Raw genomic sequence first — 21,847 nt, 5'->3', positions numbered from 1 at the left:
ATTTTGATAATTTATCATCAACATTTGATGATTTCAGCTTATCAAATGTGTAATTAACTTAATTGGGCTTTTTGTCAGGCAAAAAAACTAAAACACATTTGAAGACGTCACCGCGGTTATTTTTCATTATTGTCTGACCTTTATTGTACGAAAACAATTAGCCCAATCAAGAAAATAGTTTGCAGAGTAATTAATGATGAAAACAGTTGTTAGTTGCAGCCTTAGTAAAATGGTTAGCTATACTGTCCATTGTAAACAACATCAAAGATTGCAGACTGACCTCCTGATTCAACTTTGACCTACTGTATTGCACTAGTAAGCTAGCTGGTAGCTAGTTAGCTGTACTGGACGTGTGCACATAGTTTGTGTGTGCAATGAGGGATTATTACCAACATGTCAGGCTCATGTTTGGTTTTACCGCTAAATTAAGTGTTTTGGATATATTTGCTCAGGCGTTTCTTGTCTAATTAACTAATAATTAACACACCGCTCGTATTTCTTGCCGAATAAGACTTTGTTGTTAGCAATGTAATGTAATTGTTCTTTAACAAACCTTTTTCACAGCTGATATTTTAAACTGTCAAAGCAGGAACATTCGAGCAAGCCACCCAAGCTAACAATCAAAGTACCAACCTTGGACCTGAAAAACTGCTGCAATTAATACTATTAATTACACCTGTGCTTGAACCTTTTCGATTTTGCCCAACAATTTGAGCCTTTATTGACAAAGCCATACAGCAAATCATTCAGTATTATGTCTTTAAAAGCTTATTTTTTTTTATAATCAAACAGCTTTATTTGAGTTTTAAACATTTAAAGCCATTTTAAAAAAGCAAAAAAGGTTAACGTTACATGACCTTAAATCACGTAATTAACCTAGGGCCAAATATAATTCAAGGTTATGGCACTACGGGGAGAGAGAGGGAGTGGGAGGAGGGCAAAGGAGAGGATGGACAGTTGAGAATAGAGACTGTGACCGGAGTTTAACTGAGGATAATACAATTATAACACACCACTTGAACCCGCCATGAGAATAAAAAAAAAAAACGTAATAAGTAAATTAAGCCTACTCTCCACAAAAACTAGGAGCAATTCTCAGCACTTTCTACCAGTGGAAACCTTATTATCATAGCCATTCTGTGCATGAAAGGTTTTTACCTTTTACCTCCCATGGTTTTGGTCCAGCTGTAGAGTCTCCTGCCATTTCACAGCATTTCGCCTCCCGTCAAGTTCTCTTTGGTTCCCTGCAACTTCCACAGTCGAACCTACGTTTATTGATCCACGTGAGCTTCCGTACTTGACGGGTTCAGGAAGTAGCTACACTCTCAACACAATGGCGTGCGGCGCAGTTTTCTCGACACCTTTTGCAAAATTGCTTCGTAAATTAGAGCGTAACACTTAATACTTCCAATGTGCAGACTGTCCGTGAACCGGTCAAATTTGACTGCTGGGATAATTTGTACCGTTTTTCCTTCATTTTAACCACTTTGCTAACGTTTATAGCAGGCTTTCGAGTTAGCCAAAACAGCTAGTTACAGAAACTTCAGCTGAAGATTCACAACAAGACAGAGCCACAGGCGGCTGTGAATGTGCTTTCAGACCTTTGTGAAAGTGGAATAGTGTCCATACATAGAGGTGGGTGGATAAGCTAACGGCTAGGAGCTTATTTACTATATTGTGTCTGTACTTTTCTGTAATAGTCCATAACGATTTTTTTTACATTCCCAGTGAATAAATATTACATTCATCTTAAAATGTAATTCAAAGCAAGTGGAAGTGTAATTGGCAGTACCAATTATGCACTGCAAAGGAATTTGTTACAATCATTTACTTGCAATTTAGATTGTCCTAAGGCAGTGGTACCCCACCTCCCAACAGGGTCCCAATATAATCGTGATGGGTTGTGACGTTTAGCAGGACTGAAAAAAACATTTTTGTAACACAAAATACGATTTCCCCAATCTTTGCTTTTAGTTTGAGAATTACAAGAAACGTTTACAAACTAAAAAAACATTCAAATAAAATACATTGAACCTGTAGACCTGATGTCACCTGTGATAAGGGTTCACAAGACCACATAATTAATTTAAGGGGTTATAAACTGGGAACCACCATCTGAAGGTAATGTAAGTAATTTTAAAGGTAGAGGGAAAAAAGACTACTCTCAACCAAAGAGAGAAGGGATGTGTGTTACGTATGTCAAAGTCCAGCAAGCACAAAAAGCACAGCCAAATACATCAAATTGTCCTTTAAGTCTAGTTAATTAGCACATACACCAATACTTATGACTTTATTAGTATCAGTGTGGTTACTCTGACATTTTAGGACACAAAATAAGTTTAATTTCACCAATTTGATACATAGTTAATATTGAACTTTTCTTCATTTTGCCCATACAGGACAATGCCACGCTTGCAGTCCGGTGTTTGGAAGCATTTCACCCCAGCTATCAAAGAAGGGAGAGAAACATTCATGTGCAACTACTGTTTAAAAACATACACAAAAAATGCCACAAAGATGCAGATGCATTTGGATAAATGCAAGGAGTACTCCATGGTTTCGCAGCAGTCACAGGGCCCAGATGGGAGCTCCTCTGCCTCCATTCCTGTTCCCTCCTTCTCGTTCCTACCATCTGCCACTCCTGGGGGACAGTTCCTCATTGATTCAGTGGATCAGCGCAGCCAGGCGCACGCTGACGAGTGCCTGGCAAGAGCTGTGTATGCCACTTCGTCACCCCTCACTCTCACAGACAATATTTATTGGAAACGATTTTTCAGCGTGCTCCGGCCAGCTTACTGTCCGCCCACCAGAGAGGTTTTGTCCTCTCATCTGCTGGACTGTGAATATGACAGAGTACAAAGTCAGGTTCATGAGGCCATAGGGAAAGCCGACTGTGTCACTATCATCTGCAGTGGCTGGTCTAACGTAAAACAAACTGGAACTATCATTTATATGGTTGCAACTCCTGTGCCGCTTTTCTACAAACGGACAACGACAAAGGAGCAGACACACACAAACGCTTTCATTGCTGAGGAACTGAAGGATATTATAAATGAAGTGGGACCACAAAAGGTCTTTGCTGTTGTCACTGATGGCTCCCCGGAAATGATGGCAGCTTGGGCTCAAGTGGAAGAAACCTTCCCGCACATATCAGCTATCGGCTGCACAGTGTGTGGCGTCCAGCAGCTCTTCGATGACGCGGTTGCAACGCCGTCGATGAAGGCTCTGTGTAGGAGAGCTGAACAGGTGGTGAGGTATGTCAGAGAGCGAAAAATGTTAGCGGAGACCTTTAGATGCTGGCAGACCACAAAGATAGGAAACCACACTGCTAATGGGGCAACATTGGCACTGCCTATTAACTCTGACTGGACTGGTGTGGTTAACATGTTCAACAGCCTCCTGGAGGGTCAGAACTCTCTACAAGAGATGGCCGTCTCACCCACAATAGATGTTGAAGCATCCATCAGGGCCACGGTACAGGATGCATCCTTTTGGAAAGGGTTAAGCGGCAGTCGAAACCTGCTGTACTTGATTGGGAATTATATTGAATACATGAAAAGAGAAGATGCTGTACTCTCTAGTGTTGTTGACATGTTCAGTCAGTTGAGGTACCACATCGGAGCTTCGCTGTCGGGGTCCGTGCTGCACAGTGCTGAACAGAAAGCTGTCATGGCGTCTTTAGACCGGTGTCAGGAGTTTTGCGTGAAGCCCATCCACGCAGCGGCCTACATGCTGGATCCAAAGCACGTTGGACAGCAGACACTCTCCGGGGAGCAGATAAACAACGCTTACTACGTGATTTCCAACCTGTCGCACCATCTAGATCTTGATGAGGGTAAAGTGCTTGGCAGCTTTGCCAGATTCTCAGCTAAACAGGGATTATGGAAGGGTGCGGGGATATGGAGCTCATGCCAGCACGTGTCTGCATCCACCTGGTGGAAGGGGCTGTGTTCCTCCGAGCCGCTGTCTGCTGTGGCCTCTGCTATACTCCAGATTGCACCAGCAACAGGTGCTTGCGAGCAACTACGGTCACGCTTTTGCAATACAAAGGTCCAAGGTTCTTTCTCAGCTGACAGGGTGCAAAAACTGGTAGCAGTACAGGCGAATCTCAACCTTTTAGAGCCAAGTGATTGCGAGTATGCTCCGCTGGAGAGTGAGGAAGAGAATAAAATGACATTTCAATCTGAGACTCAGTAAAACAAAAGGAGATCTCTGAAGCTACTGTATGTAGAGCAGGCCACATGGATCGTGATTCTCATTCCTTCGGAAGGAAATCCTGAAGAAAGATATAGCCTTACAGTCAGTCTGAGCTTGCACTATACTCAAATTCCTCTCTTCACTCTAAAGTCTGTGGAAAATGAAGATAAGCAGTGACTGTGATCTGATGCCTTTAATGTGTTTTAATCACAAACAATGCATACTCATGTAGTGCTTTTTTATTACAGTTTCAAGTAGAACGTTTCAACATTGAAATCACCATATGAAATATTAACAGACTAACAAGAGGTCTAATCTTCTGTTAAATAAAATCATTGTATTTATTGAAGGTAACACATTTAGTTTGTTCTGAGTTTGTATCTGTGTCTGTATGTTCCTAATTAAAGGAATAGTTTGGGAAATATTGACTTTCTTGCAGAGAGTTAGATGAACAGATTGGTGCCACTCATGTCTGTTAAATATAAGGCTATAGCCAAAAGCAAGTTAGCTTAGCTCAGAACTATTTACTGACCGTAAGAAGTAAGGGTCCGCCACATAATCCTCTGTAAAACCCCAACTTATCATTTTTGCACTTGGGTTTTTGTACAGATTAAACAAACAAGAAATAAGATGTTAATAACAGAGCTTTAGAGGTGCTGGTAGGCAGACTTTGTTACCTTCTGACAGAGCAAAGCTAGCTGATTCTAATCTTTTGCTAAGCTAACCTACTGCTGTTGGGCTGCAGCCCTATATTTACTTGTCAGATATGAGAGTGGTATTGATTTCCTTATCTTACTCTCAGCGAGAAAGCAAATAGTTCCCAAAAAGTCAAACTATTGCTTTAAGGAACAAATAATTCCCATGTATCTGCCCTGGGATTGTAATACAAACCACATATAAGATGTTTAATCATTTAGAATTCTGGAAAAGTAAAGCCCACCGAGTTGTGATGAGGTGCTAATCACTTGAAACAGACTTGAAAGTGAGAACGAAATGTTGCTCAATATGCATTCCTTCTTTTATTTTGGCCCTCAGGCTGTCTGTAGAAAACTCTTTTTTCTCACTTTCAAATAACGTAAAATTGAACGCATCACAATGAGCTGCTGTGGCAAATCATCGAGTGTGTGTTCTCACTCCCGTTTCTAACACACACACTCATTCACTGCTTTCCGTCTGCCTCTCTGATGTGGTCTGCTGGTGGTTTGGCACCAAGGCGGCAGCCTCGTTGTTCTGAGGGGAGATGTGGGCCTCGTAAATACTCCATTATTAATTGTACTAGGAACAATCCAGGACGGCTCTGAAGGTGTCTCTGCCTCCAAGGCAGCAGACTTGCCGTAAATCTCAGGCACTCTGTTCTCCAATACATCACTCAGTAAATCTATCACTAACCTACCTACGTCTCGCACTCTCCCACAGTTGCTGCCCGTTGTCTGTTCTGCTTGGGGATTTTGCAGGCAGTGACAACAGATGTGTGGGCAATAATTAAAGTGATGGTATATATCATTTCACAGATGAAGAGAGGGCCGTTCTCATGATGTGTCCTGTTTATGACAGATGGCAGTGCGTCAGTTGGTTTTTAAAGTTGCCCTTTGTGTGATTTAGTCATACAAGGCAGATTGCCTGAAATTACTGTTGTGTTGATTTTACACTCAGGTCGTGGTTTCATCCATGTTTCATCATTTGTTGCAGGCGTTGATTATAAGTGTCAAGTGTTATCAGTTTAAAGAGGCTTTCTGTTTCAACACAGCCAATTCAGTACTTTGCAAACTACATACTTAAATGATAAGTCTAACCCAAAATCAAAAAGGTGTTGGTCCATCTTGCAATACTGTCAGATCTACCATGTGGCACTCAGCACATTAGTTCCGACTGAAGAAGAGGTTGACTCAAAATAAACTAGTCCTTGTGTTCATTGTAAAATCAGCCAGTGCAATTATTTGGCTCATTACCTGTTTTTAATAGTTTTTGGGCAACAATTAAGGCCTATGTTACAGAGGAATAAGCTGTGTCAGCCTTTGTCAACTGCATGTAAACAAGAGCAAAGTATTCAGCCGTGCCAGCAGTTCTCTGAGGCGTAGTTTATAGTGTTACACACACATTATCATTATTAGTTTTGCAAGTAATTAGTTATAAACCAACATTTTGGACACATTAAAGTTTTGACCTTTAACCTCATCCTGTGTTTTTAAGCTATTCCCCTGTATGTGTTCATATATCACATATTCTACTTAGTTTTCCTAATCTATACCCTCCTAGATTTAGTGGATCCATCGCTACCTCTCTGACAGGATGACACTATCGACTGCTTCTCACTATACTGCAACACACATCTGCACACACACTTCCAGATTACCAGACAATAACAACTTGTATCCATTCACTCTTGCATTTAGACACACTTGAGAACACATGCACTGGTGTACATCTCTAGCAAATACGAGGAAATTGAAAGTGTTATATTTCAGCATGAGCAGAGTCCACTACTGATGAATCACAAGCTCTCAACATTATTGGCTAGATCCTACACACACACACACACACACACACACATACAGTACATACAAGAATCTCAAATGGTGGTCAGGCAACAATAGCCAACAATGGAAAACATTCTCCTTTCCTTGTGAATTGTGATTGGGGAAACTGATTACTCTGTCTGAATTCCCTATTAAAGTCAGCACATTATCCACCGATTCTCTGGACACTATGGCAGAAGATTTAGATGTCTGTCTTTACTCTGGACGTGTTTAACTGCAGAAGGGCACCATGCAATGTGTTTGTAGTTCTGGGTTGTAAAGCACAGTGCTAGGTTAGCTACATATTATGGCCCAATAATTAATGTCAGATGAGATGGAGTGTAATTTTGTAATCTAATCAGGTCCACAAAGTATGGCTGCTTTAACAGCTGGTGCCAATCCGACTGTAACTTCCCCCGTCAAGGACTGATACTATTATCTTGGCCTGGAACAATGGCTGGCTTTAGCAGTGACTGTGTATGACACAGAGAGGGCAAGCGAGCAACCGGTGGGCTGCTTACATTGCAAACAAAAGCCAGCTTGTCTGGGGATCGTTGAGAGGAGAAAGTTATATATTTACACTAGTATCAATGGCTGAAGGACCAGAATATAAACCCCTGAGAGGAAAGATACATTATGAGATTTCATCAACAAGTCTTTCACTGCTCTCCCTCTCCATGCGGCATGTGCTGTAACCTGTACACTGGCAAATGGGCAAAGAGTGTGGCAGTGTTGGTGAATCAACCTGGTAATTAATCAGAAATCATTCAATCCAACTATTTAGGAAAAGTATTCAGCCATTCTTCAGCGTCTTCATTTCCAGTTCACAGGGTCAATGGTAATGACGAGTAATAACCTCACATGCACACCTTTTGGCATGTAAGGCAGGTTTCTGTTTGTAGTCCTAGTAGTATTGACCAATCCAGGTTTACGCCGGCTTTAATTGAACGCATTGGCCGAAATGCAATCTGGGAACCCATAAGCTATTGTCTGACGGTGATTTAGTTTAAAATTAGCTTCTAAACTGGCTACTTTTGAAACAATCCCGTCGTAAATGTCATCTTCCAACTCCAACTGGAGTCTCAAGTTGCTAATCGGACTGTAAATAATTGCGCATGTAAGCAAAAGTCTTATGGTCGTCAGACTGATATCCAATGGGTTCAGAGATTAGCATTTAGGGAAACCAGAGGAAACGTGGGAGACATATAAACTCCACACAGAAACGACCAGGGTGGAGATTTAAGGGCCAGGACAGTCCTGTTGTGGGGAGCCGGTGCTGGCCACTGAGCCACCCTACCGCCCAGTTAAAGTATATTATACAATGTTTCTGATTCAGGAATTCTTGATATAAATGTTCAGTAGATTCCTTTTTGCACGTCTGTGGTGGGAACAGTCAAGCTACAAATCACCTCCTCTGCTTCATCCTCTTCATGGAGCCCAAAGTGACGTACAAACTGCGTCATTAGGCTGAGGCTCCATTTAGAGATGACCATTGTGTCCGACGCTTTGGACTTGTAACCATTGCTAACGTTCAACTTTCTGTAATAACAGACCGGCTACAATTTGTGGCTAAAGCCTCCCATCATTTTCTCATTCCTCACCCAGGCCAACACCAGCCCACACATCAACCCTCTCCCCTCCAACAACTACCGTCTGAAAAACAAAAACAACAGATGGGCCGTGCCAAGAAGACAGTGACTGCTCCTGGTCATTACCACAGCCAGGAGCTGGAGGGGTGGGTGGGAGGGTTGAGCTGCTTGGGTTGCAGATATGTAAAGTAACCTGGTGGCAAGGAGAGCCTGGGCTGTTCTCTCTTGCATGTCTTGTTCTTGCTGCCCTCAGCTCCTCATAATGCTTTTATAATTACATTCCAGCCCAGCTGAATCATGATTCGTTGATCACAGCATTTTGTCTTCTCCTGGAGAACCCGCTGCTATAGACGTGTACAGAAAACATGAGGCAGGCTAGTGGGGGAATAAAAACTAAGGTCCTTTACTTAAATAAAAACAGCAATATCACAGTGAAAACGCCTACATTCATAATCGTACTTAAGTAAAAACACAGAAGTTTAGTCCAGTTGCTCCGAGGGCCAGGCCCCCTCCAGAGGGTCACAAGGTAAATCTTAGTGGTCATGCGATGATTCATTCAGAAAGTTTTTTTGCACAAATGTTTATTCTTTGTTTTGTTTTTTAATATAATTTTAATATTCTTTGAGCCTTGAACAGTTATTTAAATTAAGCAATTTGATGTTGTTTAGAGAGTAAACCTTTCACCTGCCATTTAAAACATGACAAGGTGCCCCAACTAGACATTTTTATAAGGGGTCACAAGCCAAAAAGATTGGGTTAAAGTACTTGAACATTTACCAGTCACATCACATCATCCTCCCCTCTGAAATGTAGTGGGAGAATAGAAGTATAAAGTAACACAAAATTCAAATACTCATGTAGCAGTACCTGAAAAGTGTACATAAGTATAGTACATGCACTTCCTGTATCTCTCTATTTACTGGAAAGTATAGGCAACCCACAGAAAAGGTTAATTACTGTGATTGTAGTACTTTAACATTTATATTGATTATAGATATGCATGATGAAAACAGTTGGCTTGTGAAAACACTCCTCCACAACTGAGTCTGCTGTAGATATATTACTTTTTTATTTGTTTCAACCACTTGCATTAAGCCACATCGGGATTCGAGGAAGAAGATAAAACGTGTTGTTGTCTGGAATTGGTTTGTTGCTGTGAGCTGGTGTGTGATTCTGGTTTGCATGATGTTGTGCCTTGCGTCGACAGAGCTACTGGTAGGAGCTGGCATCATACACAACCTTCTTTTATTCCAGAAAACATTGGCTTTAGCTGAAAGCCATGGGGACTCATCTGGGATAACAAATGGAATGAAATAACCTAAATAGTAATGGCTCTGTTGGGGATGATCACATTTGCACTACATAGGAGGTCTATCTATTTCATCTTTCCAAAAAGTCATTTTGTTTGGGGTAATAGCAATGCGTTCTTATCGGAAAAGGTTTTAAAAAATAGCAAGAGACTGGAAGAGAACATGAAACAAAGCCTGTTGAAGACAGAGGGATCTTAGACTTAGACGTTCGCTCACTCTCAGAGCTTTCCTACCTTTGGGATACTGAAAATAACATCCCTTTTTTTCCCTCCTGGAGAGAAAGTGATTGTCACATTGGAAATAACAATTTAACCAAGAGGGAGAAAAGGGCCATGTGACGTTATCATCACTAAAAGGTGTGGTAGAGATCTGCGTCGAAGGCAGGCCTTGAATCTGCTTTGCTATTGTCATCAATCATCTCCGGGGGCGTTTTCATGCCTTGTCTCTCTATCTCATGCTTACACTCCACCTCCCTGCCTTCTCCCCTTGTATTCTCATCTTCTTGTCTTGTGCTCACTCAGCAACATCTGAGGATTCAGACAAGAAATCAAAGTAGAGATATGAAGGTAAGCCGGTGACTTCCGCATCTAGCGTCCCTCCCATGGAGACCAAAGGTCGGCCTCGTTTGAATCAAACATCTCTTTTGTTTCTATCCAGAAGATGAAGTGAGAGAACTGAGCCGGGTCCGAGCTGCTCTTGGAACATGTTGCTGCTCTCATCGAGCGGCAGAAAGCTCGGTGGTTCCAAGTACGCAGTTTTAACTGCTAACAGATGTACAATTATAAGCATGTACAACCACCAAGGCCCTTTTTGGTGGGCAAAGAAAAGAGGGAGATAAACTCCTTGGCAAAATAATGAACATTCTGCAGAAATATTTATCTGTTTCAGCTTAAAACTGTTTTTTTTAATGCGGGTATTTTATTGTTTCTAAGGCGCAAATTGTGTGTTCTGAGCCACATAAACCACTACAGAAGTTAGTATGTTTTATAAGCTAATTATAGACCAACACACGCACTGAATAAGAGAGGGTGTATTGATTTTCATCCAGCTCATTATTGAGGCCAACTATGTGAGCCAGATTCCTTCCTCTGCTCCAAAAGTAGGAGAAAAAGATCTAAATAGATTACCAAGCTGCTTTATTTGTCTCTTTTTGAGGATATAATGTTAATTCAAGTTGACATAGAGTTTCCTGAGCTGTGCCAGGTGGTATACAACCTCATCTATCTTGTCAAAATGATTTTACTTGCCTTCGTTGTAGAGACTCGGTAGAGTTCATGGGAAGTTTTATAAAGAAAGCATCTGTTTCACATGTTTGGGAAGTTCCCTTTTCCTTCATATTCTCCATTTCCTAAATGTTTTCCATTAACCCTGTGAGCCTTGGATCATTTTGAGATGGAATGTTAGAGGTGCTGATGTGTTGACAGTTAGCATAACCCACCCCCTTAGTTACTGTTGCTGTGCCTGACAAGCTCTCTGCTGTACACAAGTGGCAACCAAAGTAAAGTCAATGTGGAAGTGCCTTACACCTGCATTCTCTCTAACGTCCATCAGGGGCGACTTCACTGGTTCCATAAAGAAGTCAGATTGTATAGAAGTCTATGAGAAAATGACCCTACTTCCCACTTCATTTATTACCTCAATAACCATTATCCAACTGAGATTATGGTCTCAATCACTAGTTTCAAGTCTTCTTCAATACAGCATGATGTTCATTTTGTAAATTACGGTCGCCACTTTACTTTATTGTTCTTTTGCTGTAACAAGGTAAACTTCCCCGTTGTGGGACTAATAAAGGATTTCTGATTGTGATATTTAGAGTAAAAGAGATGATAAAGCAGCGTATGCTTTAGGTCTTTACTACCTTGGGATTGACAGGATTGACAAATATGAACATGATATAATGCTTAAAGACAAAGGTTATAGTTGCATTTCGGTCGTGTCAGGTAACCCTCGATTTGCAAAACTCTTGCGAGATGTTTAGGGTTAGGCATTGATCTCAAATGGTTATGGTTAGGATAGGTAGTCGGGCAGCAAGTCTCGCGAGAGTTTTCACCAAGTTTTGCAAATCGAGGGCTAGCATCTTGACTCGACCTTGCATGTCACGTAGACATGAGCATCCTCATAGTTTAAGATCCAGATAGAAGACATGTAGAAACAGCATTGTCCGTATTGCAGAGCTAATTAGTCCCTATACGTTGACAGTCTAATTTGAACTTAAGGACTAACTGGTGAGTTAAGCAAATATAATGTTTCCTTGGGTAATGTTGGCTTGGGTGGCTGGAATGTAAATTTCCCTAAATGGTTTATTTGAAAGGGCATAGCCGAGTCTACTACAGAGTTAACATACGAAAATACTTAAAATGCACAACAATGTTAACCGCATAAGTACCAGTCATCCATATTGACACATCCACAACTTCGCTCTTCAATGTTACAAACCCAACTCACCAGCGTGTCATGCTCACAGAGAGAGATTGGGAAAACTTGGACAAGAAGAAATTAAGTCAAGAATTTGTCAAAGTTATTGATGGGTGCATGCTGATCATTATGGAATCAGTGTGGGGGGAATTATTTTAACATATCTTTAGCTTAGACGTTACGTACCTTGTTTTGGACAAACCCCATTTGTTTCTTCTTTATTTACATTGCATTGTGTGTTTTCTTATTGTGGACATGTTTCACTTTTCTCAAAGCTTGTTAGCCAAAATTTCGTGGAACAAGCTATTTTTCAGAACACTTTTTAAGTTATGCCCCCAGCGTCCACAGTGTTAATGACACTTTTGCTATCATACCCGGTTACTGTTGCTAAACTGTGATTAGACAAATGCTCTCTTGCCCAGAATGAGATAACGCAAGGTAATAGTGAACTGTATGTTTCCTTATCACCTTATAAGTTATTACAGACAACCAGTGAGGTCCACAAACTGCATCATACACTGATGTTGTCTATGTGTGGTCAGTGCAAAGACACAATACACACATAAGTCATCAAAATCCTTTTGAAATAAAATAAAATCTTTCACAGCACTCCATGCAGTGAGAAATAATGTTGTTTTATAGAAGCGCTGTGGAGACTCGTCTTTTTCAGATTATTTCGCACCCCAATTGGAGTTAAGAAAATTGAGTTCAGCATGTCTGTATCTCTTACGGTAATTCAGCATTTTCCAGAATTTAGACTTGTCCAAAGTCTGACTGCATAACAATACACAGTCTGTAAAAAGATGGAAAATAATCATGCTAGGCGATCACCACTGCAATGCTGCAATACATTTTCTATGGAATGAATGTGCTGTCTGTTGCCCACAGAGTAAAATACATGCAGGCAAGCACCCCAGCTATACAAATTAAGGCTACACAAGCAAATAAAAAGCTGCCTCGACAGGACTGTGGCTCACAGGTGTGCGGTACTGTATATAAAAGGTGGACAGCATGTTATTACAGGTGTGTAACCACATGTTGACGTACCCTCCCTCCTCTGCTGACAGGGTGTGATATGGTTCAGTCTCCTCTGACCCTGAAGGCTGAACACACTGCAAACAGTCACTGTAACCTAAGCACCGCAGAGTAGTTCATTATGATTTAGCCTCGGTTTTGTGGTTAAGAATGTATTGACTGAAAGGGGCTCAGGGATTGGTGCGTGATCCTAAATCACTACACTAAGGGGTGTGATAAATATGAATGAAGGCTCACTCACTAAAGGCCCGACAGGAGGAAGACCATTCTACAAGTTGAACGATTTACAACTTCTTATTGATCTTTTGTCTGAGAAGAAAAGAAAGAAACTGCAAAGCTCCCTCTCAACTCTTTTGTCTCACACTGCTGAATTAAAGCAGTAATTGTTCCAGTCATCAGATGGATCATAAAGCCCAGACAAAGTAACGAGCAAGAGATTTTCTTGAGATTGTTAATCATGGGTGGAAAGAGTACCAAATATATTACCACGAGAAGTGTTGTTATCTTGACTTTGCAGTTTACATAAGCAAAAGCTGGAGACATGAGGCCAATGTTAGCTTAATTAGCTAGTTACTGACTCAGTTAGCGAGGTAATTTTGGCTAGAAATTCAAAGCTGGAGACATGAGTCCAACGTTAGCTTAATTAGCTCGTTACTGACTCAGTTAGCGAGGTCATTTTGGCTAGAAATTAAAAGCTGCATTTATCTAACTGTCTGAAGTGAAAGTGCCATTGTTTCATTAAACTAAGAATTTTCAGTGGTACCGTTATATAAACTGTACAATAATGGAAAGACAGGCGTAGCAACAGTAACTAAGTCAATTGGTCTCCAACTAATATAAAAAACTACCAGGTCAAGAAGCCTCTCAATGTCTTTCCAAGGAGACATTCTTCATTTAGATAATTGGATGCTTAGGTGAGACAAAGTGTGACACAGTCAAATTGAATAGAGCAGTTAAGCTTGAATAATGTGGCAAAATGTCAATGCTGTCGCAATGAAAAACCTATTGTACGCACCATGAAACCTTCTATCCCTGCTATCTAAGTAATACTCAGGAGCAGTTTTGTATCTTAAAAGTAAAAATATGTAAAAAAAACTAAACTAAAACTCTTTTTAAATGTTCTAAGAATAAAGAACTTACTTACTTAAAGAATTTACTCTTTAAAGGTAAATGTGGAACTATTGTCTAACAAACAATGTATAGGCTCATACAAAAGTAATCCGTCTCAATCATCACTCATGACCAAGAGGCAAACTCCCGGGGCAGAGCAGTGAGGCGGAAGTATCAAAAACTGCAGTTCATCAATGGCCACTTGAGACGAGCTTACAGACAGGCGACAAATACGGATTTTTTTTGGCACACCATTTGATTTATTGTTCGCTGTCCGGGTGTAAAGGGTATTTCACCAAATATAATAATGTTTCTGAAATACATTACTCACCCTAGCTTTAAATGACACAGAATAACTGCATGAGTATGACAAACACAACAGGGTTAACGAGAGGACCTGACTTCACCCGTCTCTTCAAACCTGGTCTTTGAAGGCATCTGTTGCACAATCTAAACTCTCTGGAGGGAAGTAATCCCACCAACTGACACTTCTATCTCACCAGGCAGGTCTTAGAACAAGTATGTGCCACTGAATATTCAAACTTGGAAATGTGGAGTGTTTCTGGCACCATGTTCCAATTGTGTTATATAACTCACAGTGGGTTCGGCATAACAAGTGTGGAGTTCAAAAATGATTTATAAGTGAAAGTGACTTTAAGGATTTATATTGTTTCATAGCTTGATCCGTACGATCATTCCTCACTGAAATTAATTATACAAACTCAGTGATTCATAGAGCTATTACTGACACTACATTAGCTTGCGGCGGTTACAGGTTACCTATAAAAAAAAAAAGCTGTTCATGACTAGAACATCCACTATGTAGTATTTCCGATTTTGTGAAAGCCTGTTCTGGTTGCTATCAAGCGGCGTAACATAATTGTGGTTGGCCCAAGTGCAAATACTCTTTTTCTTGGGCCCTCGCCCCAATCACAGGCGCTCACACACACACGGATACACACAGCCAGTCCAGACAATTTGCAGAGCAGACAATTGCTATGTCCTCCATCCTGCAAACCAGCTTTTGCTCAGCACCATGGACAGCTGCCAAAGCGACAAAATTATCAATGCTAATTAAACAGCTTGCCCTGGACAGGGGCCAAATATTTTTACAGATTACACTAGGTGCACATTTTCCAACATATGAGAGGTAACAATTACATTGCTATAGATTCAAAACCCTGATTCCATTCCATAACAAACCTGTAGCCTACTCACCCATCGAAAGGTGATCCCTGCGCTCAAGTCATTTACAACACTGCTCAAGAAGCCTGTGTGAAACATGTGATACGTGTGAGGGCGCACCTACAATAGAGAAGCGACACAAAAATGCCTTCCTTTATGGGCCCCTGTGCAGCTGCACCGGTTGCGTTGTCGATATTTATCTCAATGTTGCTTTCAGAGTTTAAGCCAACGTTAGCAACTTTGTCCTGCAAGTGCATATTAAATAACTCTTTGACAGTGTTAGCTAGTTTTAAAACATGTCGGCACGGGGCGCTGTTTCGAATCTGAGCTGCATATCATCCCCTCTATCTTTTCTCCTGTCCCGTCTATCTTCAGTTGTGCTAATGAAGCCAAAAATGCCAAAGACCAAAATAAAGTCGGCTGGAAACATTAAAAAGTCAGCAGGAGACATGAGGGCAACGTTAGCTTAATTAGCTAGTCATTTCAGACAGCAAAATTCACTATGGCTGGATATAAATTAAAAGCTGTGTTTGTCTAACTGTCTGAAAACAAGGTGCCATTGTTTCATAAAACTAAGAATTTCGAGTAGTAAATCTGCTTTAAACTGTGTGTGACGTAGGCATAGCAACAGCAACTAAGTTGATTTGAAATCAACTACCGTAATATAAAAATCTACCAGGTCAAGAAACCTCTCAATGTCTTCCAAAGTGATGTTCTTCGTTTTGATAACTGAATGCTAAAATGAGTCAAATTGAATAGAACAGTGAGGCTTAGATGATGTGGCAAAATGTGAATGTTTTCTCAAGAAAAAAATAGACTTTATGCACCACGAAACCTTCAATCCTGCTATCTAAGTAATAGCCTGTCTCAGTTTTGCATTTTGAAATGATAAAGAAACAAAATAACTGATTATTTTTTTATCTTGAACTACATCACTAAATGTGTCTGAAAATATTGATACAATGCCATATGAAGTGAGAAACGTGTTTGTTTTACTTGTAGAAGACAGATTGTAGATTGCGTCGCCCCTCCACCCACCCGAAGCATCGACAACCACCCGGCCTACACGGTTGTTGGACATGCCTGCCGACCTGCCTGCTGTACCATTATTCTCTCACCAACTGCCTACTAGCGAGTATTGCTTTAATAAACTATTTAAACTTACTCCGTTTCCAGAGTCTAGTGTTCTGCACCTGGGTCTCTTCTGGACGTACCCATAACACATATTCTGTCACTAGAGTACCTGTGGAGGCACAGTGACTATGTTGTCATTTTCTGGTGACAACACCTTCGTCCACATTTCCTTCTCCCTGGAAATAAAGCTTATCTGATTTCTCTCTGTTCACAAAACTGTAACTTTCCAAGAAGAATCCAATTTCCATTGATTCTGCCCCTCCTGTGACATGCTGGTAGTAATATGAATTTCAGGAAATGTGTGGTGAGATATGAGGCAGGAATAAGCTTCTGAGACACTTTCTCATTTGGAATTCATAGAAAACGTTAACTCACATAGTCAGCACCCGCTTAATCCCTCTAGAGTTATTCGCCATGTCAATATATAAATATTGGATTTAAAGCATGTCTTCCAACTTGCTGTGGGATTAAATGATCAGTATTTTTGGTAGATTGCTGCGGGGAAATTACATAACAATTTAGTATGACCAATGGTGGAATATAACAAAGGACATGTACTCAAGTAGTATAATTAAGTACAAATTTGAGGTATTTGTGCTTTAAGTATTTTATATTTTACTTATACTTCTACTCACTACAATTCAGAGAATCATTTATGTTACATTTACCTTACAAGTTAAGATTTCACAGGTTATACACAACATTGTGAAGGTGTCACTTTGGGCTTTTGGTTATTGTGTTAGGCATTACTCACTATTTTTACAATCCAAATTATTATTACTATTCAATGAGTGATTCTAATCTAATGATTTAATAGGGTGACTCACAGGGGCCATTTTTCTGCATTTCCTAGTACTTTTACTATTAATACTTGTACTTACATAATGGCACTTCTGCTGAAGTATCATTTTCAATGCAGAACTTGCTACAAGTATTTTTACATTGTAGTACAAGTGCTTTTACATGAGTAAAGTATCTGAATACTTCATCCACCACTGCTGATGACTGCCTTTGCGACTGTAAATAGATTGAAGATGAAACCGAAACAGAATTAATGTCCAAGTAACATTTTGACTTCAGCACAGAGTCTGTCTTCTTCTGTCTCATAAATAGAACTTATCCTTCTGCTTTTCAGCCAGGAAAGGATGTTATTTCAGTGACACATTTCCCCTGAATCCCGCGGTCCTGCGGTACGTCATGTAGCCTCTTTCAGCGTGTGTGGCTTTTCATGTTAAGAAAGAGCACATTCACACGTTCCCCTACAGGTGTGCCTTCAAGAGTATAAACTTTGTCAGTTTACGAGAACATGTTTAATAGAACTGGAAAAGCGTCAATAAAAACCACTGCAGGGCTGGACTGGAAATAAACAGCGTCACATACCACTGTGATAAACACACTTACTGTTCCTAAATCATAGATTACTTAGACCGGTCTGCGTTCTCTCTCGCTGTCGGTTTTTCTCTCAGCGGTGTGGAGAGTAATCGAGATGTTTTTTCTTCCAGCCCTGGGGTTACCTTGGCAACCCAGAAGAAAAAAACGTGCTTGGAGGCTGTGCAAGCTGAGGCGTAGGCCGTGTCATGTCATTTAGAAGCTTCAGGGTCTGTCCCTGAGCCAGACTGCCATTCAGCCACATGTCAGGAGACATGGACACCAGCCAATACTTCTTTCCAGTAAGTGCTTCCAAACTGAGACCTGCCGCTGCTCAGGTCCTCAGACAGACTGTCAGTGGGTGCAGCTACAGAAATGTATTGTTAAGCAGCAAATCTAAGGAAGACCCAGCTGGCTGCATACACTATGAAAAATCCTATGCCCTCATGACTTCCATTCAAAGCCATCGAGAATAACTGTAAACAAATCAAGATGACAATATGAGGCGTAACATTCCCATCATAGGCAGCTTTTAAAGAAAGTTTAGTCTACCATACAAGTCTGAATACACAAGCTTCTCTGGTAAAAAAGCTATCCCATTACTTCTGTGTGGGATGACATGACTATAGCAGTAGTTATATGTCTTTTGGCATTTAGAGCTTTTAAAAAGTGTCCAGGGAACACTTTTAGAAGGTCTTAAATGATAAGCCAAAACCTACAATGTGTTGTGGGTTTTTCTTTACCCTGTTTGTGGCACCAAGCCTATTCATACTAAATTCTTAAAAAAAACAATTTGCAAGTATGTAGTTAATTTCTTTTATCAAACGTAAAACATCCGGGCACTGCAGGTTTTAGAAAATGTTCCTGAAACGAGAGTAAAAAAGTTAATTGGGGACTACTTTCAGCTGCCGATGAATACACGTTTGATGTTTATCATACTGAAGAAACATATCATCCTGTGCAATCGTGAGGCTCATATGTGTTTTTATGTCTGTTCAAGTGTATTGGCCGGAATGTGAGACTGGTCACCACTTTTACAACAGCTGGAAAAACACTTTTTGAAGCAGGTATTAGCATTTCTCAGATTGTTTAAACTCTTCATTATGACATCCAATGACAGTGGGAACTCTGATTGACAGATGATTCGGTCCCCAGTCCATTTCTGCAGTAAAGACGTTTTTTTCTGCAAAAATAATTACCAAAAAACATTAGGAATATATTTTTCTGTGACGGCATAATACGTTACTGTAGCCTTTGCATTTGTCAAGTCCATTGCAGGGATTCAAGGAAACGAGGATTTGCGACTAAACTAAGTATATCCAAGCATCCCTATGTTTGCCGAAAGAACATACAGAAAGACCCCAGCCTTACCCTGTCAGTACAATATTTAGCACCACTGAGCTTTGTCTAGTATTAAACTATCTGATCTATTCCCTGTGTAATGATGTATAATCACTACATCACTGTTTTGGCATTCTGCACTTGAGAAGTCTTTCACTGAGTTAAGTCTATCATGAGCTCAGTTCCTCAGTACAAAAGGGTGAAATTACACCATGTCTTTTTATTTATTGTCGCACAACAACCAAAGGGCTGCAAAGAGCTGCATGTTTTATCACAACACTCAACATTAAACAAAGATTTCCTTTCCATTTTTGTACGAATAACATCTAATCAGCTGCTCAGCATGAAATCTCCACCAGCTTTAATTAATAATTCCTTGATCCTTTCCATTCTTTCGCACTCCCTAACGACTCAAATTCACCTATGGCGATGGCTGATGAGAGCCGTTCTCCACCTTTTAAATAAGCCACTGAGGCTCTCTTTCCTCTATGATCCTAATTTCATTTCATTCCCCTCAGAGCTACTTAAGAACACGTTTGAGGCCGTCATTCGATGCGATGTCACTTTATTCCATCCCACCCTACACTGCCATGCCACTCTCTTTCCACTATCCAAATGGGATGCCGGCACTCATGCATTTTTAACAAGCGCAGAGGGAAATGCTTGTTGGAAGTCCTACTTCTGTCTATGTCTGTGTGTGTGTGTGTCTATGTTTATGTGTGTACTGTGGATTTGTGTGTGTGTGTGTGTGTGTATGTGAGTGCAGCTCATACTTGTTTGTAAAGGAGAAACACTGATGAAAAGGGCCAAAGTGTGGCACTGACTCAGCTGAATGTGCTATTTTGGAAGTTCTCTTTAGATGGTAATGTTACTTTGTGTGCCACACATGACATTCACACACTATCCTGTATGTCAGATCACCCTGGCCTCATCATAGTCTGTTTAAAAAATATGCTTGTTTACTCCGTGTCCTTTTTAAGGTCATCTCGCCTTATGTCATCATCTCCTGTATTGTCATTGAGCAAATCGTTGTATGCTGGAAATAGAGAGAAAGGAATGAGCTTTTAGTGAATAAAACCTTTCCTAAATCTGAACAGATCCGCAGATGTCCTAAAAAAATTGACGCCTTTATTCTGCTTTCAGTGTTATCTTCACACCACAAAAGCTTGCGGGAGATGAGCAGCAGCCCACAGTGGTTATGAGAAAGTTCAGGATGACAGATGTGATTTACAGCTACAGCTGAATGTAAGAGTTTTGAAGTTTGATGCAAGTAAAGTCTGTACCCCGACTACACCCAATACAACAGATCTTTTTAAATGAAATATGAAAGGGAATAATACAGCCATTACTGTGGTTTTGTATTTTCAAAACAAACCACTTTCTTGTCAGATGGTCTAATAGTGTCTGAAGCACTGCTTTCAAAGGCAAAATAATCGACAATCACCAAATCCCACCCACTTTACACAGCATATTGGCTTTTCGTTGGCCTATGTGAGTGAGGCCATTGTGGTGCTGTCAACCCATATAAAAGGGCAGATAAGGTGTTTTGGCAATGAAAAACTTTAAAAAGGGATGTTGAAGAACCAGGTCGATAAGCAGGAGTAGCGCAAAAAAAGTGGCTTGTATAATAAAAAAAAAGTTAACTGTAAAAAGAGAAGAAAAAAAATTAAACCCAGTAATTTCAATAAAACTGAAGAAAAACAACACAAAGTTAATTTAAATGGCAGCCTCACAGCAAGCTGCCAACTCCTGTCTCCCTTTCTTACTCCAGTGATTGGAATTGTACCTTCTCAGCCTGGCATAACTGGAACCTACCAACTACCCAAGTACGAATAGGGGGAGCTAAACTAAGCAAGCACCAAAATCCCACAGAATAATGAACATATCATTATTACAACTTCTCTAAATTACAGCTGGTATCCTAAACTATCTATTGGCAATTATTAAATACCAGTGAGCACACCAAATATTATAGAATGTCATTTCCTGCAGAACAATCTTACCCTCATGCATCTTAACAGTGCCCAGCCCCTCCCTGCTAAGAGGATGTAATTAGACACACCTGTTTTCACTTTCATTGATTAAGATGCTCAGCAGCTGATCTACCATATCTAGGCAGAACAACAACACAAATCCTATGAACCCATAACACTATTAAACTAAACAAGCATGTGTCATCTATACACCTTAATTTATAATGTATCACATAAACTGAAACATTGGACTGAAATTATTAATCAAGAAGACAAAAAAACAATTTTGGAGAACGGTGCCCAGTGAAAAGGGAGAAAAAAGCCTTTTCCCAGCAATCAAGAATAGGTATGAATGCTTTTGCCTTTAAACATTGTCGAGTGACATGCTGTACAACCTAATGTGTTGAAGCGTTCATCTTGTTAAACATAAATATTTTTAAATAAACTGAATGCATGGTTTAAAATTTGCGCACATGCTTTTTTCAACCCGTAGTCTAAACTCAGTTGTTGAATCCACGCTGAGCATTTCATCTCAATTATATGACACCCTGGGGGGGCTTAATAAAATAAACATAGAAGTAATCAACAGCTCGAGTAAACTTCAACCCCTGCATACTAAACAGCGTTATATCATAAGCATGCAAATAAAGCGTGTTTCTGTTACATATCTA

At 40.3% G+C, this 21,847-nt stretch overlaps 1 protein-coding gene across 1 annotated transcript; it reads left to right on the top strand.

Moving 5' to 3' along the window:
- Positions 1–1,338: 1,338 nt before the first annotated feature.
- LOC115015756 (uncharacterized) lies at positions 1,339–4,718 on the top strand. Its single transcript, XM_029443294.1, has 2 exons — positions 1,339–1,635; positions 2,400–4,718. The coding sequence occupies exon 2, from the start codon at positions 2,404–2,406 to the stop codon at positions 4,195–4,197; it is 1,794 nt and encodes a 597-aa protein (XP_029299154.1). The 5' UTR covers positions 1,339–1,635; positions 2,400–2,403; the 3' UTR covers positions 4,198–4,718.
- The last annotated feature ends 17,129 nt before the right edge of the window (positions 4,719–21,847 follow it).

This window comes from Cottoperca gobio, chromosome 11, assembly GCF_900634415.1.
Source record: "Cottoperca gobio chromosome 11, fCotGob3.1, whole genome shotgun sequence".
Lineage (NCBI taxonomy): Eukaryota > Metazoa > Chordata > Actinopteri > Perciformes > Bovichtidae > Cottoperca > Cottoperca gobio.
This window is presented reverse-complemented; position numbering and strand designations above follow the sequence as displayed.

Excerpts from the sequence above, each read along its gene's own strand:
- LOC115015756 (XM_029443294.1), top strand. The coding sequence starts at position 2,404 with ATGCCACGCTTGCAGTCCGGTGTTTGGAAGCATTTCACCCCAGCTATC.